This window comes from Lissotriton helveticus, chromosome 11 (genome assembly GCF_964261635.1).
Source record: "Lissotriton helveticus chromosome 11, aLisHel1.1, whole genome shotgun sequence".
NCBI classification, from domain to species: domain Eukaryota; kingdom Metazoa; phylum Chordata; class Amphibia; order Caudata; family Salamandridae; genus Lissotriton; species Lissotriton helveticus.
In genome coordinates, this window is record NC_136072.1 from 316,150,278 (window position 1) to 316,169,365 (window position 19,088).

Here is a 19,088-nt window from a genome sequence, read left to right on the forward strand (position 1 = left end):
TCAAGACACTGTCCGGTATTGCTGGCGGCATATTTGGGACGGGTCCCCCCATCCTCTCCCCCCCGTACCTTCCTGTGGAGTGATGAGCTGCAGGCTATCGGCGGCTGGTGACTGCCAGGGTGTTGGCGGGGGAGGCGCTCCCTCAACAGAGAGACGTGAGATATTTGACGGTCTCCTTGCGCAGGAGCGGGGCATGAATGCAACCCTTGAAATTCCCCCAGTGCCTGCTGCTGCTTACTAGGGCCCGCGGCGCGTTGGGTCAGGAGGAGAGAGCGAGGAGGTGCCACACAACGCTGCCATTTGTGACATTGTTGGTCGTTTGAGAGGCTGGTGGGGGCACCTAGGAGCAAGGGGCCCGTGGTTGTCTGCTGAGCGAGCAACTATCTGGGATGAAATATTAACAAATAAATAAATAGAGCCGAAAAGAAGCGCGAAAACTCACACAGTGGAAGTGCCCTGCAGAGGAGAGGCCCACTGGGGTTACGGCATAGGGTCGAGGCTGGCTCTCTGTGCATATACAACCCCTTCCAGCCCAGGGAGCGCTGTTCCTCAGATTGAGCTTTACCCGAGTTTGGGGAGCGGCCGCATCTTCAAGGATTCACGTGATTGCTTGGCTCCGCACTGTGTACTTATCCTGATATATACCCCGGCTGGTAAGGCAAGCAATTGCTCCACCATAGTGCACTGACGGCTACGAAGTACTGGAGGGTGTGTGAGAGTTATCAGATGATCATGGGCAAACCAGATACTAGGCAGCCTAAACTCAATTTCGAGGCGTCGAAGCGAGGTACACGTCGACCGCCGGAAAAACACGACAAAGCCAATGGAGGCGAAATGCAGCGAACTACAGCATAACAAGTGACTGATGTGCAGAGTATCCTACAAGAAGTACGCCAAGGATTCGCCACTATAGTGGATAAGGTTGACAGGATGTCATCGCGAATGGACGCTATAGCGCACAAATTGGAAGGACATGATGACCTCTTAAAGGAAGCAGAGAGGCGCATATCGGATACTGATGACACGACGAACAGAGCCACGGCACAACTTGCGAGCATGGACAAACTCCTGAAACTCATTTCTGCCAAAAATGAGGATTTGGAAGTGCCCAGTAGGCGCAATAACATATGCCTATTTGGTATTCCAGAATCAACGAATACGGGTAGAATGGATTAATATGTGGAACAACTGTTACTATCTTCTATTGGAGAAGAATCGTTATCCAAGCACTTCATAGTGGAGCGCGCTCATCGCTCACTCGGATCGAGACCCCCCCCAGGTGCCACACCACGGCCACTAATAGCAAGACTCTTGAATTACAGAGATCGTGATGTGGTGTTGCGTGTAGCGAGAAGCAAACAACAGCTTACATATGATGGGAATAAGTTCTCCATATATCCGGACTTCACTCCTATAGTCCAGGAGGAGCGGCGAAAATTCACAGAAGTCAAGAATAAGTTGAGAGCAGCCCAAATTGACTATGCTCTACTGTATCCGGCGCGCTTTAGGGTCACCCATAAGGGAAAGCAATGTTTCTTTACCAAACCACAACTGGTGGAAGACTTCCTCAAGCATATCAGGCAAACGCAGCGCGGAGGCAGGAGTCAGGTGGCATTGCAACAATCCTCTTTGGAGGGAGCGGGGGATGATTCACCCTGACAAACCTTTCCTTAGTCGCCTAAAACTTGGGTTCTATAACAAGATGTAATAATCACGGGGCAACTGTGTCTCCTCCATTAAGCATATGTCATGTCCAGCTGTTAGATGAGAGAGCGATTTTATCGTAGACCAGGCACCCTCAACACTCTAGAGCCCCAAGGTGATCCTACGGTGGACTCAGGAGGTGAGGGGTAACTGTGCTGCCACCTAGGAGAAGCCCCCACCAGGTGTTCCCACACTATTACTTATTGTGGGTTCATTGACAAGATGGTTGATTGTTTTCTTTTGATGTTCTCCTTGCAGGGAAGGAGGGGGGTGGGACTTTTCTTCTGGCAAGTTGGGGCTGCTACAGTGGGTAGGGGTTGGGATCGAAGGGGTAAGTTGGAGTTTACACATGGTCATCAGTATACATGATGTTTTTAATTGCATCTCAGCTAAAATACTGTGTGATTTGTTTGACGGTCGGGCAAGGCGGGAGTTGAATCTAGTCACTGGACGCATTTCTGTATTGGCTAACGCTCCTGGGCTGGGAACCGTTTGTCTGGTAACCACACGAAGCTATTACTAATACGAACGTCGACCGGTTAAATGTTGTTACATGTAATGTGAGAGGGCTGGGAGATCCGCGTAAGAGGAGACACATATTGGCCTACCTGAATAGACACCAGATACATGTCGCAATGTTGCAGGAGATACATTTCAGCCCACAACGTAACAACACTTTTGCCAGTAAATGTGAAGAGCACAGAATCTTTTCCACCTATTCATCGCATGCGAGAGGCACAGCTATAATTGTAAAGAAGCGCACACCATTCATGCTGGCTGGGGCCACGTGGGACACGCAGGGGAGATATTGCCTGGCATGGGGCAGACTGGGGTCCGACTCAATTACACTAGCCTGTTGCTATGGGCCGAATATAGACTATCCGCAATTCTATACTACCTTGTGGGCAAAAATCTTTGACATCGGGTCCAACCACATCATATGGGGCGGGGACTTTAATGTGACACACAATCCGGAAGCTGATAGATCGCATCCTGCCCCCCCATCACTACACCAAGCGGTTTTGCGTAATACGCTCACTGAGTATCATTTTATTGATGCCTGGAGGCACATGCATCCTCATGGTCGGGAGGGAACCCACTTTACGGCGCAAGCGGCATCTTGGGCTCAACCAGACTATCTATTCCTTTCCACAGGGCTTTGCCCAGCCATCTCTCAGGTGCAACATCTGGCCCGCACATATTCGGACCATGCACCTGTCAAACTTACTCTGTCCTTGACGGAATACTGTCCACCACGTGGCAGCTGGAGGTTGCAGGCCACCCTCTTATTAGACTCTGTATTTAAAGAGGAATTGAGGGAGGAGGTGCAATATTTTTTTGTGCGAAATAAGGATACAGTTGATAGTGTGGAAACCATTTGGGAGGCCTTTAATGTTACATTGAGGGGATATTGCATAGCAAAGGGGGCTGGAATACTTAAAGACATCATGCACATAATACGTAAACTAGAGTCCGAACTCAAAACATTGGAGGTTAAGCTGCCCCGACAACCAGATGGAGCCACACAATCGAAATTTGGGGAGACACTAACAGAGTTTATGGACACAGCACAGCACGCAGAGAGAAACGCTTTAGGGGGAAATATTGGGAGGCTCGTCGCTACGGAGAGGGGGAGGGACCGGGCAGAGCACTTGCCGAAACGATTAGAAAACCACGATACTCCAACTATGTGCTGGAATTGGAAGGACTGGATGGGGTGGTGTACAGGGACACTGCGAATATTTTTAATGCTTTTACCTCGCACTACACTTATATACTACACAACGGGCAGATGCGCTGGATCTGGATAATTATTTGGGTGATGTAACACTGGGTTGGTTGAGTGATGTACAGCGACAATTTCTGTGTGCCCAGTTTGAGCTTGATGAAGTAAGGGAGGCTATTATGCACATGCAATCTGGGAAGGCCACAGGAACAGATAGCATCCCCATAGAATTCTATAAAACGTACATAGATTTGATGGCCCCCATACTGCAAGTAGTCTATGAGGACGCACTAGACACAGGATATCTCCCTCCCTCTATGAGAGAAGCCCTCATTACCTCACTTTTAAAGCCAGGGAAAATACCTCAGCAGTGTGATTCCTCTGCCTCTGCTTAATTGTGATGTGAAAATAATGGCTAAACTCATCGCCACGCGGCTCAGATTGCTCATGGAAAATTTGATTTTACCCGATCAGTCAGGTTTTGTCCCCGGAAGGGCGACATTTCACAACTTGAGAACACTATTTACAGTTTTGAATAACGTCGCTTTGGAATTGCCTTTAGCAGCTGTTTTTTTAGACGCCACAAAGGCTTTTGACTCGATAGAGTTAGATTATATCTTTGGGGTGATGTCACGTATGGGATTTCCACCCCTTTTCCTCTCTTGGATACAGCTGCTATATTGTTCACCGGTTGCGAAAGTGCTTATTAATGGCAGGGTTTCCCAGGCGTTCCCGGCCACGAGGGGCACCAGACAAGGTTGCCCCTTGTCACCCTTACTTTTTGCGATAGCTGTTGAGCCGCTGTTGAACCATCAGGATATAGCGCTGAGATGTAATAGGAGACAGATTTTGATATCTCTATATGCAGATGATATTACGCTATATGTTCGAGATCCGGAACACAACTTGAATCCTATCCTTAGGGAATTTATAGTGTTTGGGAAGCTTTCCGGGGTTCAGATAAATTGGGGCAAGTCCTGTATTTTCCCCCTCACTAATGCAACGACTCGATTCCCACTAGACTACCCACTAGAATGGTGTGAGGATGACTTGAAGTACCTAGGCATCCTCATAACGAGGGACAGAGACGAGTTGATGCGCCTCAATTATGGCACGACTCTGACACACATATCGGACAAAGTGTCTCGCTGGATAACACTCCCACTCTCTATGGCAGGGCGTGTGTCTCTAATTAAAATGGTAGTACTCCCTCAGTTGCTCTATTTGTTTATGAACATACCATTCCACCCGGGAGCTTATTTCTTTAAGATGCTTAAATCGGAAATGACGCGATTGATCTGGGGGGAACGCAGCCGAGGTTGCAGTGGAGCGTTCTCATTCGGCCCTATTCACAGGGAGGTTTTGGGGTGCCCAACTTTGAATTATATTATATCAGCACACAGGCACACTACGCATATTTCTGGGTGCAACAACTGTGATACATGCCTCAGGTAGCGGCAGAGCACTGGCTCGCACTACCTGTTCCTATTGACGGCGCGCTGTATGCATCGTTCCCCACCAGAGACAAGACACCAACCACCATTACATGCGCAGTCGCGGCATGGGCTAGCATATATAGGATGCTGGATGCCCCAATGCTCTGCTCTACGCTGCTGCCTCTCGTGTATCATCCTACTATGCCCCTTCTCCAGGAGGCAGTTTTTCATAAATTTATGGAACGCACACACATCACAACATGGGGTGACATGTACCATGCAGGTACTTTTCGGACAATCGAACATGTCTTTCAGGGAGTGCAACAAACGCCATTAGATCCTTTTCTATACATTTGTCTCAGACCGGGTGTCCGCTCTCTTACCCCAGACTTCCCGGTGGAGCCTTCGGTCTAGCGCCTTTGCAGCTGATTCTTCAGAGTGCAACTGCTAAGCGCCTAGTCTCAATACTATATCATACTGTACATACACAGAAAGTGGAGCCGTCAGCGTTAGCAAGAACGCGCTGGGATGTGGAATTGGGTATTGTAATGACGGACGAGCAGTGGGAATACTGTTCTTCGCAAACTGAACAGATGTCAGCTAGTAGTAGATTACGTATGATTCACTACAAGTATTTGCATAGATTGTATTACACCCTGGCCGCATAGATACAAACTGAGAGAGACGGATAGATGTGACAGATGCCGATCCCCTGGGGCGGACTTCCTGCACCTTGCATGGGAATGCCCAGAGGTGAATACATACTGGATACTTGTCTTTGAAGCTTTATCTTTAAGGGTACATGTACAGATTGAGCCCACACCGATGATGGCCTTATTGGGTTATGTTAATGCCCTGCAAGCGGCGCACCGTAAATACGTTGCCCTATTATTTGGGCACCATCAACATGTTATTTATTAGCACATCCTCAATAGCACTCTGCAACGTGAGGGCATCGGTTATTTTTTTTGTTTCTCTTATTCACATTTTACAGTGTACTGTATGAAAGTATTGCACTTATGAATGGATTTCCGAAAAGGGGACATGGTGCTACTATACTACATTTGCAATGTAATGATTGGAACCATTCTAGTGGTCAGGAGAAGCCAGAAATGAGATAAGATAGATGCCTAATGTGATGCACAGGATATTGGTGTAAGATGATGCATATATCAGTGTTACAACTGCACCTGCTTGTTCTCTTGGTTTCCCTTTTTTATTGAGCGGAAATCTCCTTTGTGTGTCACGCCCTGCTCAATGCGACCAAAGACTTTAATACTTCACCATCTGTTATTGCTTGAGTCCCTATTACCGACTGATGTATATGAATGTAAGATTTCCAGTACTGACCTATGGTGTTTACAATGACATACATGTGTACCTTGTTTGAAAATCAATAAAACGAAATAAAAAAAAAAAAATAAAGAGTTACAAACAAGCATGGTACTGAGATACACATAAAAGGCAAATATGGCTTACTCACTGATGTGACATGTCTTCCCTGTGTATCCAGCAAGGCACGAGCAGGAGTAAGAAGGATTTCCTGTGACACAGTCATCAATGCACTTCCCACCATTGAGACAAGGACGCAGTGTTAAACATACAGATGCTGCAGATAAAGACACAAAAGAGGCAGGCTTGTCACTACCAGAGAGCTTGTTCTGACTGTAGATTTCAATCTGGTGTCAGAGAGCTAACTAGACAGATTTAAAATGAGGGCGTTATATGTAGAAGCCTTCTCCCAGAATCTCAAACTATACATTTTTTTGAAATCTCTCTTTATTGGCATGTTCATACAAAAACATGTACATGTACATAAAGGCATCATAGGAGAAGACAATTGGATCATTCGGTTCTCAAGCATGAAAATACTTCCAGGGTATCACCCATGCGACTAATAAACACTCCCAATAATTTTAACTTTGCTCATTGACTTTATTTCACATTGTTCCTCAGGGGAGTTGCGATTGTTGCCACATACCAGATATCCCAATAGAACACAAGAGATCATTATGCAACTTGTGAAATAAACATCTCAACAAACATGGCATCCTGGGGTCAGCATTCATGCTAGGTATTCCGGTTCTCCAACTATGTGGTGATTGCTACTCTTTGATATATGAGGTTCTATGGGACTAACATGCAGCTGAGGAGGGGATTCTCTGATTTCGGCTGAGTTTTCCATTCTCACACATCTAACTGTTTCCCTGTCTCGTTGCCTCTAGAGCGGCTCGCCTTTTATCTTCCTTCCTGCCATGCCATGCCGGCTACACCTCAGATCACAGCTCCGCAATTGGTCGTCGCCGCACCCCTTGATTATCTTATCATCTTTTATTAACACTCTTTCCTCTGCTCGGGCCCAGGTATCCACATCTCGTTCCCAAACCACTACTCTAGGTCCCACCTTTGCCTGCCAATGGAGGGCGATATGCCTTCGCGTTAGGACCACCGCCAAGTCTATAAATTTAGTGCCCACTTTCTTAGCTTTAGGTCTGGGCAATAATCGTAGAAAGCAGACCTCTGCCGTAAAGGGCAATGAACGTTCTAGCACCTCATTGAGCACCGCTACAATCAAGCACCAGTAATTTCGTATGGTCCGACAATCCCAATACCATATGTGCAAATCCCACATCTGGTGTTCCACATCTCGGGCACTGCTGTCCCAAAACCCCACACATAATATTTAGTCTATGGGGGGTGACATAGGTCATATGCAGAAAATTGAATTGTGTTAACTTAAAGTTAGTGTTCCTAGAAATTTTCTTCTGGCTGCTCATGACCCTACCCCACTCCGCCTCAGTCAGCTACCCGACCACTAAGGCTCCCCATTTCTCCAGTGTGTGTCAAAGAGTCTATATGGCTATCTCCATGAGCGCCCTGTAAAGCCATTTGATCAGGTAATGTGCTGACCCCAATGTCACCATCGCCTGCAGTACTGCATGTGTGTCTGGTTCTCATAAGCCTCCCCGCCACAAAGAACCGAAAGTCTCTATCAATGCATGACAATTTAGGAACTGACCAGGGGGCAGATCGTGAAGTGTGAGGAAGCCACCCAATGATATTCGCTCCCCGTCTTGAAAACAGTCACAAACGGTTACTATGCCTGTAGCCGTACAGTCTCGCAGTTGACATTAAGTGAAGGGGGTGGGGGCATAGCTACGTGGGACCCCTACCAAAGGGAGGCCCGATGCATAAAGGGGAACTCCTACCGTGCATCGGAGACACCTATTCCAACTTTCAATGCTACCTGCAAAAGAGCCCCAGGTGCAGGGATCTTAATCTTACTATTTAAAATTTTTGCAAGTAGTAACCCTTGTGTGTTTACCATTGCCCTGGTATCTAGTGTCTTCACACCCCTCCAATCTAGCCAATGGGCTAGCCGTTGAAGTTGAGCTGCTATGTAATATGCCTCAAAGTCTGGGGCACCTAGGCTACTCATCTCTGGAACCCTCCGCAGAACCGCCAGGGAGACTCTGTGCTGCCCCATCCCAGATTAGGTCCATTAGCATCACGTCCAGATCCATAAACCGCTTCCGTGGGACCAACACTGGGAGATTAACAAAATATTACAATAGCCTTGGAGGCATGACCATTTTACCATTTTAGAAAATGCCACACTGGCCATAACTGGTAGTTTAAGGGAGAGCCAAAATCATATGCATGTTTTAAGGGAGCATGTCACTGGGCCGAGATTGCCTTCCAAAATATTGTTTGGTTCATGAAACACTTGTATGCCCAAATACTTGAAGGAGCCAGGAACCCAGTTAATGCCTGTCGTGAGGGTTACAGGTGTATGTAACAAGGGCGCTATCGGGAAAACATGCGTCTTGGACATATTAACTTAAGAGTCCCTTCATTGCAGAGAACTCCTCTAGTATGTTCAGGGCATTAGTTTTCCCCTGTGTACCGTCTCTCAGATATAGTAATAAGTCATCTGTACAATTGGGTAATGGGCGCACCCCTGCTCTCAGGCCTAACTAGCCAGGCAAGAGCCTTCCTGATTGTCCCCTTTCCGCATGCTACCGTTTTTGGTAAGCATGGAGGTCCAGTAGACGCAACCTTTCCAGGGCTGCATTATATTTATTCTTAGCCTCCAAGAACTGCACCTTGGCCACATCTCCTGCTCCCAGTCTATTGTCCAGCGAGTGCATACAAGCTTCAAGTGTGTGGAGTTCCCTACTGAGTTCTTGACTCAAACCCACTGTCTTTCCCAAGCACTGGCCTTCCACCAACACCTTAAATGCATACCATTCAACTGTGGAAATGTGCCTTTTAATGGGCACACCGGTGCAGGGTTCACCCATATCTTGTCCACGGATCCATAGACCAACAAAATAGAGATTGGCACTGAAGCTGGAATTCAAAGAACAAGTTTATTAATCTCTCAAGAGTGGGACTTCGTCCATACAACACCCTCAAGTGTTCCAGGAGGTAGTACATTGAATATGCAGACCATGGTGCTTATATACTGAGTTTGTTGCAGAGTAAGCATGTAGATACAAATAGAAGGTACAGGCCTACACAAGAATAGTTACAGCCAGACATGGGCAGATGAGTAATCACTTAGTCAGCAAAGTGGGAGGGGGAACAGAACTGTTCAAAGCAGCACAAAATATCTGACAGTTACATCTTGAACCAGGTGCATTTCAGCATCTACAGGCCTTTTCTCAGCACATGCTTTGCTTTGGCTCAGTACAGAAGGAGTTAACTAAAGTTGATGACTCAAGCAGAATAGAAGGGCAAGCAGCAATGAAGACGGAATTACATAGCTAATAAAATGGATGCCACAGACAAAATGGCGTCAGCTTATGCTAACAGAAATTATTTTTGATTTCCACAGACGACCCTTTTAGCATAAGACATTTTGTTATGCTTCTAAAGGGGTACGATAAATGTCATATATATCAATTAACATTATGTTACTAATTTCTTGATCTATTGCTAAACGGGCATTTACATTCTTAGCATTTTGTTTAGTCAGTATACACGAGGTGCAAGTAGAAACACAAAGGGAACAAAGCAACGGGCCACATTGGGTACATAGGCAACACGTGAAAAGAATAGCAACAAATATACATAGCGCTGACAGTAATTTCCAGCCCCATACAGTAAACATGTTCCATAGCCATCCAGTCAAAGTCCATGTTCCTGAATCCTGATGGATTTCAGTGGCTATTTTGTGCACCTTGGAAATTGCATCAAAAACAGAAAGGGCGTGGTCAGGGATGTACATGCAACAGCTACTCCCGATGATGCGACATGCTCCACCACGGTCAGCCAGGATGACATCAAGGACCAACCTATTTTGGAGTGTCACAATTCTCGCAATTTGTAATTCTTCTGTGATATTTCCAAATGCCTTTGCTGTCTGATTGGTTACAGCCTCTACAACACGTGTCAAACGTCTGATTTTTCGGCTGTTTAAGGCCGCACCAACAAAGAAGAATAGTCCCAAGTTAAAGTCAATATACTGCTGCAGTGCAGTATCAGTTTGATCCACCTCATCATTATTTATTGACCTCTTGAATCGGCCCTTAGAAATGTCATTATACAGTTTATAGTCTTTATGATAGGATGCAGGTACCAAAAACACAGGTGGAAGCAAAAAGGACACTTAGTAGCTACCTGACCAACCAATAAGCAGATGATAATAACATTTACTTCCTCAAATGAAATAGGTATTATGTGAGGAGAAAAAGCTGCTATTGTTCATTCCAGTAATATTCAACACCATAGTACAGTCACTTTGTCCCACAGGTATACTGCCAATACTGCTCACACAGAGATCTGCTCGAGCTCTAGTGACGGTACAAAAGGGGGTGGTGATGGACAGAGCATCTGAACCAATCAAACACTCACACCCAGTCAAAAGATCTGGGTTTGATCCATCACCGTTCTTTAGCCCACTCTGCCACCCCAGTTCAGACATGGCTACATGCAAATCAGTCTGACCCTGTGCCTCATGGGAACAGTCCAGCCCGAACTGCCAAGCCATGCCTTCCCTGGACCGGAAACAAGCTTCCGAGGACCGGTTTCTGGCATTACAGCCGTCTTCCGCCCGGCTTGCTTGAATCCAGTGGCAAAGTGAGCAAGGGACTCACGTCTGAGCATACCCTGCCACACTTATGGCGGCCAAAGCGGTACAAAAGGGGGTGGTGATGGACAGTGACAGCAATAACAGGAGGCCATTTCCCTTGGTTGTTCGAGTGTTAGGGAAAACATAGCGCACAGAGGAATTTCCTCGACGATACTCTTCCATTTCCCATACAGTTCCATTAGCTTGTGGATCTCCTTCCTCATGAGGGTAACAAACCCTATTCAATTGAGCGTTTAGTCTTCCTACATCAGCATAAGTAATGTTAGCAACTTCAGAAGCCCACAACAATGCAAACCAGGCTCTGCAGGAGCCATTATGTGAAAATGGCTGGGGAATAAAAGGCGTTCCTCCCTTTTTCTGATGAGCTGGCATCGTTCCACATACCCAGTAGTTGGTAAAATTTGTAACATTGTGTGTATGGTGCAACATCTGAATGAAAGTGTTATTGAGGTAGGACATTCTGTGCTTCTGTTCAAGATAAGGAAGAGTAAAGTAATAATGTTCAGTGGGAACAGGAGTAGTAGCAGTCAGCAGATTTGGAGCAGGAGCTACTTCCTCTACAATTCATGTTATTGCAGCAACAATAACAGTAAAAGTGAGTCCAGTAACAATTATTGTTCTTTTTCTACAAACTCTGGCAGCAGTTGGTTTGTTCTCCTTAGGCATATTCATTTTGTTGACAAATAACAAAACCGATGGTGCCCTAAGGTCCTGGGCCGACGTTGATTTCTTCACTGATTTTGAGACGATCAGTCACTAAAAGGCTACCCCCCTTTGTAGTCAGGCTTTACCCACCCAGGACAGTGGCTAGGTCTTTTTCAGCAACAAAGTGTCTTTCTTCCAGGGTCGCAGCTGATATCTGGCTGTACCAGGAATCGTGTGGTCTGGGAAGACTTCCCCAGATCCTTCAGGTGACACAGCTTGTCCTTTCTCGGTGACCAGGATATCGCGGTGATCTGCCAACGCAGCTGGGCTCACTAGGTCTTGCAACACTTTCTGGCAGTGTGTCGCATGGACCCAGTTCTTCCGATTCGTCACTCAAACTGCAGTCCTGGTAACCAGCAGCACTTGCTCAGGGCCTCGCCATCTCGGTGATAGGGAACTGGCTCTCTGAAAGGAATTTGTGACCACAAAGTCACCAGGGCGGGAGCAGAGGCCCTCACCTTGCAACGTGTCTGGAAGAGTCTCCCGAACCTGTTAATAAATAGAAGACAAACTGTCAGTCAACTGGGACAAATAATCATTCATCAATACATAGGGTACATCATGTATAGGGCGTGGCTTAGGAATCCCCCAAATATTCATTGGCCTTCCAAAAACAGCCTCATAGGGTGTGAGGCCGGATCGTGTATGTAGTATCGATCTAATGGATAACAATGCTAAAAGCAGTGCATCAGGCTATTTCAAAGATGCGGAAGCCTGTATCTTAGCCAATTTTAATTTTAGGCTATAGTTGTAACTTTCCACTAGTCTTGCTGATTGTGGGTGAAAAGCAGCATGAAACTTCTGCTTAATTCCCAACCCTTTCATGAGATACTCAACAACTTGCCCAATAAAATGGTGTCTGGTGTCACCCCACAAGACAGTTTCCAAAATAAAGATGTCCAACACTGGTGCGGTGACCGATTGGTGAACCCTGATGAATCTGCCATAAAATACACAGGGCAGTGAAACATGTCGGTTACAGGTATGCGACAGTAAGCTACCAGCCTTTTTATTTCACCAGCACACACCAGATTTAGTAATAAAGTTGTACAATTGGTGTGTCTGTTGATTTTAATCACTCTTCTTGTCACATCAGGGAGCGATTTCTTTAGCTTCTTGTTCAGCACCTATCTTTCTGCACATTTTGTTTTGGACACTGATTTCTTCTTGGAAAAGGAATGGCGACCGATGATGAGAAAGGGGCATAGAATTGGTAACATCTGCCAAGTTCCCCGAGGGTTGTTCGCCCGTGAGGTGCCTTCCTCTTCACCACACATTTTTTACTTTGTTTAGTTATCTTTCAAGTGTGGGTGGATGGACTGTCTCAGTGGGGCAGACATCATTGGATGTGTCGAGTTGAACTCTGCCCGGAATCTCCCGCTTGCAGTTACAGTGTTTTGATTTGGATGGTCAGGCATTAGAGAACGCACACCTAACCATAAATAGAGAGGGAGTGATGTTGGATTTAAACAGTATATTTTTCCAGCAAACTATGTTTTCATGCCTACTAGATGAATGCTAACCAATGTCCAGGGTACAGGGATTTTTGGGTATTTAATTATATTATACTCCACAAAACTAAACAAATGCCGAATCTCAGAAAAAACTGCTTTAGGAGCACCTTTGCTGTAGTAAGAGTTGTATTAACTTTCGTGGCATATGCCTCCACCCATTTAATAAAGGCACACACCACTACCAAGACATACTTTAGGTTGTTACAATGCTCAAGCTGTATGTAGACAATTTGCAGGACCTCAAAAGGTGCAGTAGGTATTGCAAACCCTCCTGTTGGAGTTCGTGATCCCTTTCCAGGATTATACTGGAGACACATCAGACAGGACTGGACTATTTTCTTAGCCATACCGACAATCTCTGGATGATCCCAAACTTGCATAAGTTGCTTTGCTATTGAGGATGCTCAAACATGTGCTGGCCCACTTGCCATGTGAATCATAGGGTTTAAATAGGCAGAGGGTAACTTCCATTTGGTCATTTCTTTATTCCTCCAACAGCCCTCGTTATCCAATGCTCCGTCCTTGGACCATTGGTCTAATTCATCAACAGAGGCAGATTGTTGCATGCTCAGCACTTCTTGCCTGGCATCATGCCGACGTTCAGCCTGTGATTTAACTACATACACAGATGTGGTTCGTAGCTGTATTGCGGTCTCCTGAGCTGTGTGATCCGCAAAGCATAAGACACACATTGATGGGCGGAATGCTGAACAAATCAAAGCATTCACCTCCAGTCAAAAGATCTGGGTTAAATCCATCATTCTTTTGCACACCATGCCACCCCAGTTTAGACCTGGCCATATGCAAATCAGCCTTGACCCTGTGCCTCATGGGAACAGTCTAGCCGGAACTGCCAAGCCAGGTCCTCTCTGGACCGAAACAAGCATCCTAGGACCGGTTTCAGGCTTTCAGCTATTATCAGCCAAGATAGCTTGATTCCAGTGGCTCAGTGAAACTGGAATGGCATGGCGAGCAAAAAAACGATGGATTTAGGCTCAGATCTTTGTACTGGGGTGAATGAAAGACATTGTTCTACATTCTGTCCATCAATTGTTCTGTTTGCATTTGTCACCCCGAGTGGGACAGGTATGCCCAGACGTGGGTCCGTGCTCTCCATGCCACCAGAGTCAATCTATCCTGGCTGAAAGCCCGAAAACAGGTCCTAGAAAACTTGTTTCCAGTCCAGGCAGGACCTGGCCAGGCAGTTCGGGCTGGACTGTTCCCATTGGGCGCAGGCTCAAGACTGATTTGCATATGGTTGGGTTCAAACTGGAATGGCATGGCGAGCAAAAAAACGATGGATTTAGGCCCAGATCTCTGTACTGGGGTGAATGTATGAAATTGTTCTGCATTCTGTCCATTAATTGTTCTTTTTGCATTTGGCAGCCCGAGTGGGACGGGTATGCCCAGACGTGGGTCCCGTGCTCTCTGTGCCACTGGAGTCAAGCTATCCTAGCTGATGAGGGCTGAAAACCCGAAATCGGTTCTAGGATGCTTGTTTCCCGTCCAGGGAGGACCTGGCCTGGCAGTTCGGGCTGGACTGTTCCTACTGGGTGCAGGGTCAAGACTGATTTGCACATTGTTATGCATTCTGTCCATCAATTGTTGTTTTTGCATTTGTCACCCCGAGTGGGACGGGTAAGCCCAGATGTGGGACCCGTGCTCTCCATGCCACTGGAGTCAAGCTATCCTAGCTGATGAGGGCTGAAAGCCCGCATCCGGTCCTAGGATGCTTGTTTCCAGTCAAGGGAGGACCTGGCCTGGCAGTTCGGGCTGGACTGTTCACATTCGGCGCAGGGTCCAGACTGATTTGCACATGGTTGGGTCCAAACTGGAATGGCATGGCGAGCAAAAAAACAATGGATTTAGGCCCAGATCTCTGTATTGGGGTGAATGTATTACATTGTTCTGCATTCTGTCCATCAATTGTTCTTTTTGCATTTGTCACCCCGAGTGGGACGGTTATGCCCAGACGTGGGTCCTGTGCTCTCCATGCCACTGGAGTCAAGCTATCCTGGCTGATGAGGGCTGAAAGCCCGAACCCGGTCCTAGGTTGCTTGTTTCCAGTCCAGGGAGGACCTGGCCTGGCAGTTCGGGCTGGACTGTTTCCATTGGGCGCATGGTCAAGACAGATCTGCATATGGCTGGGTCGAAACTGGAATGGCATGGCGAGCAAAAAAAACTATGGATTTAGGCCCAGATCTCTGTACTGGGATGAATGAAAGACATTTTTCTGCATTCTGTCCATCAATTGTTCTGTTTGCATTTGTCACCCTGAGTGGGACGGGTATGCCCAGACGTGGGTCCCGTGCTCTCCATGCCACCAGAGTCAATCTATCCTGGCTGAAAGCCCGAACACAGATCCTAGAAAACTTCGTTTCCAGTCCAGGGAGGACCTGGCCAGGCAGTTTGGGCTGGACTGACCCCATTGGGCGCAGGGTCAAGACTGATTTGCATATGGTTGGGTCCAAACTGGAATGGCATGGCGAGCAAAAAAACGATGGATTTAGGCCCAGATCTCTGTACTGGGATGAATGATTTACATTGTTCTGCATTCTGTCCATCAATTGTTCTTTTTGCACGTGTGATCCGCAAAAGCATTGCCTGCTCCTATTTTATAGGTCACTTTCTTGTGTGCGCTACATTTAACAATTGCCACTTTCTTAGGATTGATCAAGGCAGTAAGGAGATTATGTACTTATTCCCCATGAACTATTTGTGTCCCATGTGAAGTGAGAAAGCCTCTTTCTTTCCAGAGCTGGCCAAAGCTATTTACCACGCCAAAGGCGTATTAGCCATCCGTGTAGATGTTAACAAGCAAATCTGTACTAAGCTCACATGCTCTTGTCAATGTTATAAACTCGGCTGCTTGAGCTGACTTCTGTGGGATACGAGCTGTCTCAACTACTGTCTGAAGTGTTGTAATTGCATATGCAGCAGATATAGTGCCATCAGGCAACTTAAGGCAACATACATCACCCATAATTCCCCATCAACGTTAGAAAGAGGTGTATCTTGCAGGTCAACACGACCCTTTGTTTGTTCTTCAGTAAGGGATATACAGGCATGCAACTCTTGTGATTGAGACTGAGTAGCTGGAAGTGGCAATAATGTAGCAGGATTCAAAGTCAAACATCTTTTCAACGTAATTTGAGGGGCCAAAAGTGTCAATTCATATCTTGTCAAACGGGCACTAGTCAGATGCTGTGTTTTCATTTGATTTAGCATGGCAGCGACTGAATGAGGTACTAACACAAACAATCTATGTGACAAGACTATTCCCTCACTTGGACGTATAGACACTGCTGCTGCCACCACAGCTCAAACAACCAGGCAGTGCACGGGCAACTGGATCAAGGACAGCTGAGAAATATGCACAAGGACGTTATTTATCACCGTGTGTCAGTGTTAAAACCGAGAAAGCACAACCTTACTCCTCGTGTACATACAGTGTGAAAGTCTTAGTGTAGTCTAGAGTTCCTAATACTGGTGCAGAACAAAGAGCTTGACGTAGCTGTTGAAAGGCATTCTCGCATTCAGTAGTCCATGGGAGAGGGATCGGAATGTCTTTAGTCAAAAGGGCCAACAAGGGTTTAATAATAAACGAAAATCTAGGGATCCACTGCCTACAGAACGAATTATGGCCAATCAGTGCACAGACCTCCTTCTGAGTACGGGGCACAGGAGTGCCTAAAATGGTCTGAATGTGATCTGGTGTGAGTGCACTTCCCTCCTTTGACAGGAGGTGACCTTAATAGGTAACCTGCTGTCTACAAAATTGCAATTTCTTCCGAGAGACTTTGTGATGATGAGAGGCAAGAAATGATAACAAGGACAGTGTTCCTTCTTTACACTGTTCAGGGGTATCGGCAGCCAACAAGATATCGTCGACATATTGAATAAGAGCCATCCCTTTCAGGACAGGAAAAGAATCAAGCGGCCTTTTCAATGCCTGGTTATAAATGCTAGGACTCTCTGTATACCCATGTGGAGCTCTACAGAATCTGCAAGATCTATTATTCAAAGTGAAGTCGAACAAATAACGGCTGTCAGGATAAATAGGTATTGAAAACATTGCATTCTTTAAATCAATGACACAAAATGTAGTGGCAGTAGGAGGAACCATAGTAAGAAGTGCCGTGATATTGGAGCACCACAATTTTGTTGACCTCTTGTAAATCAATAATGAATCTGTAAATTTTAGTTTCAGCGTCTCTTTTCAAAATAGGAAGGATAGGGCTATTACAAATGTTATAAGGGACTTCTTCCACAACCCCCACCTTGATTAAATCCTGAACAATGTACGTCAATGCTTCTTCGCCTTCCCAAGATATTTTATATTGGGGCAGTCGAGGCAATGAAGCACCTTCCTTCACTTGAATATGTACTTGTGGGATAACCATTTGTCCCACATTGGTATCTGATTTATCCCACAAAGTACTAGGTAAGAATGCCAGAGCGATATCCTCTTTAATGGGACAAGATCTCTCAGCCATTGGATAGTTATAATTTAAAATAACACGCACACCTTCTGGGGAACAACATATTGTAGCCTGAAAATATTTCAGCATATCGATACCCACAATATTATCCGGTGTGTTAGAGGAAAGCAAAAATGGACATTCTGCAGTGAATGCATCAATATTAAATGCAAGCGGCTGTGACAGTGGGCTAGATGTAGGTGTCCCATCGAATCCTATTGATGTTATCATTGCGCCAGACAGGGGAGCCCTAGGAACCAATTGTTTAGACAGAGCACTATGAGTAGCCCCTTTATCAACCAGAAACGATCAGTAGAGCCCAGAACATTTGCATCAGCATAAGGACCTTTCTGATCTACTGGGCCCTCAACCGGTTCTTACCCCATCCTTGGCATTCCTATGCATAATCATAATCCCCAAGACCATCAGCCGAATAATCTGACATTTGATATTGATTCCGTCTGTCAAAAGTATTAGAATAATTTGGTCCATGTTCAACTGCCTCAAACCTGGGACGATTTCCTATTTCTCCCCTATGTCCTGAATTCCCTGGGTGTCCTCTCATGCTTCCTCTACCCCTCTGAAACTGCTGACCTCGCAATAGGGGGCACTCAGAACGCCAATGTCCAATCTCTTTACAATAAGCACACTGATCAGAAGACAAAGTTGCTCAAGAGAAAGGGGGGACACCAGGGGTATATACTGCACATCCGCCTCTACCACTACCTCTGAATGGCAAACCATAGACTTGAACCAACATAACTTTCATCTTTAAATCCTTATTTATTTATTTATTTATAAACCTTCTAATCCTCTTTGCCTTTTGCTTCCAATTCCTGACGCTCATAATACTGGGTCATAGTCAAAAGGGAGACTGCGGAAGACGTAGTCCACAAACTCTCACAGGCCTTGAGGCGACTAGCTATTTCTGGCAACATGTTAGCGACAAATGGGGGAGTGGCTAGCAGCCAACGAGGATGGTGGCAGCCTGACGAGGCTCCCGAACCCACTGCCCGTAATCCGCCAAATTATCCTGACTTAAGGCTCGGGCGCCCCGTGGAAACTCGGGGGACCCCGACGGTACATTACTGCCTGCTCCGGTGCTGCGGTGGAGCCGGTTTTGGCGCCGAAAAGAGACGCGCTGCCCTGCGGAGCCCAGCGGCCCTTGAACACAAAATGGCGGCGGCCCCAAGACTCCGAAGCGCCGGGACCTCCGGCGCGACCCAGAAGCCGGAGTGAGAGCGCTGGTGCGCGGCCCGGGAGGAGGCGGGAGGAGCCGTCCGGAGACCGGATCCGACGCCCTCTGCGACCGAGGAGGGGACCGTCGGGTGAGCTGTGCTGGGCCCCCCCCCCTGCCCTGCGGCGACTCCTCCCTGTCCGGGAGGCCGGACTCGAGACCCCGGCGCTGCCGAGGCCTACCGCCAG

At 46.7% G+C, this 19,088-nt stretch overlaps 1 protein-coding gene across 9 annotated transcripts in view; it reads right to left on the minus strand.

Annotated features, from left to right (window-relative positions):
- The window catches only part of SNED1 (sushi, nidogen and EGF like domains 1), a 2,618,914-nt gene that overhangs the window by 1,932,945 nt on the left and 666,881 nt on the right, over positions 1–19,088 (minus strand). For all 9 annotated transcript variants that reach the window (XM_078665627.1, XM_078665624.1, XM_078665625.1 and 6 more), the window contains exon 5: positions 6,350–6,475. In XM_078665627.1, coding sequence (XP_078521753.1) covers positions 6,350–6,475 — 126 coding nt within the window. The remainder of the gene's footprint in view (positions 1–6,349; positions 6,476–19,088) is intronic.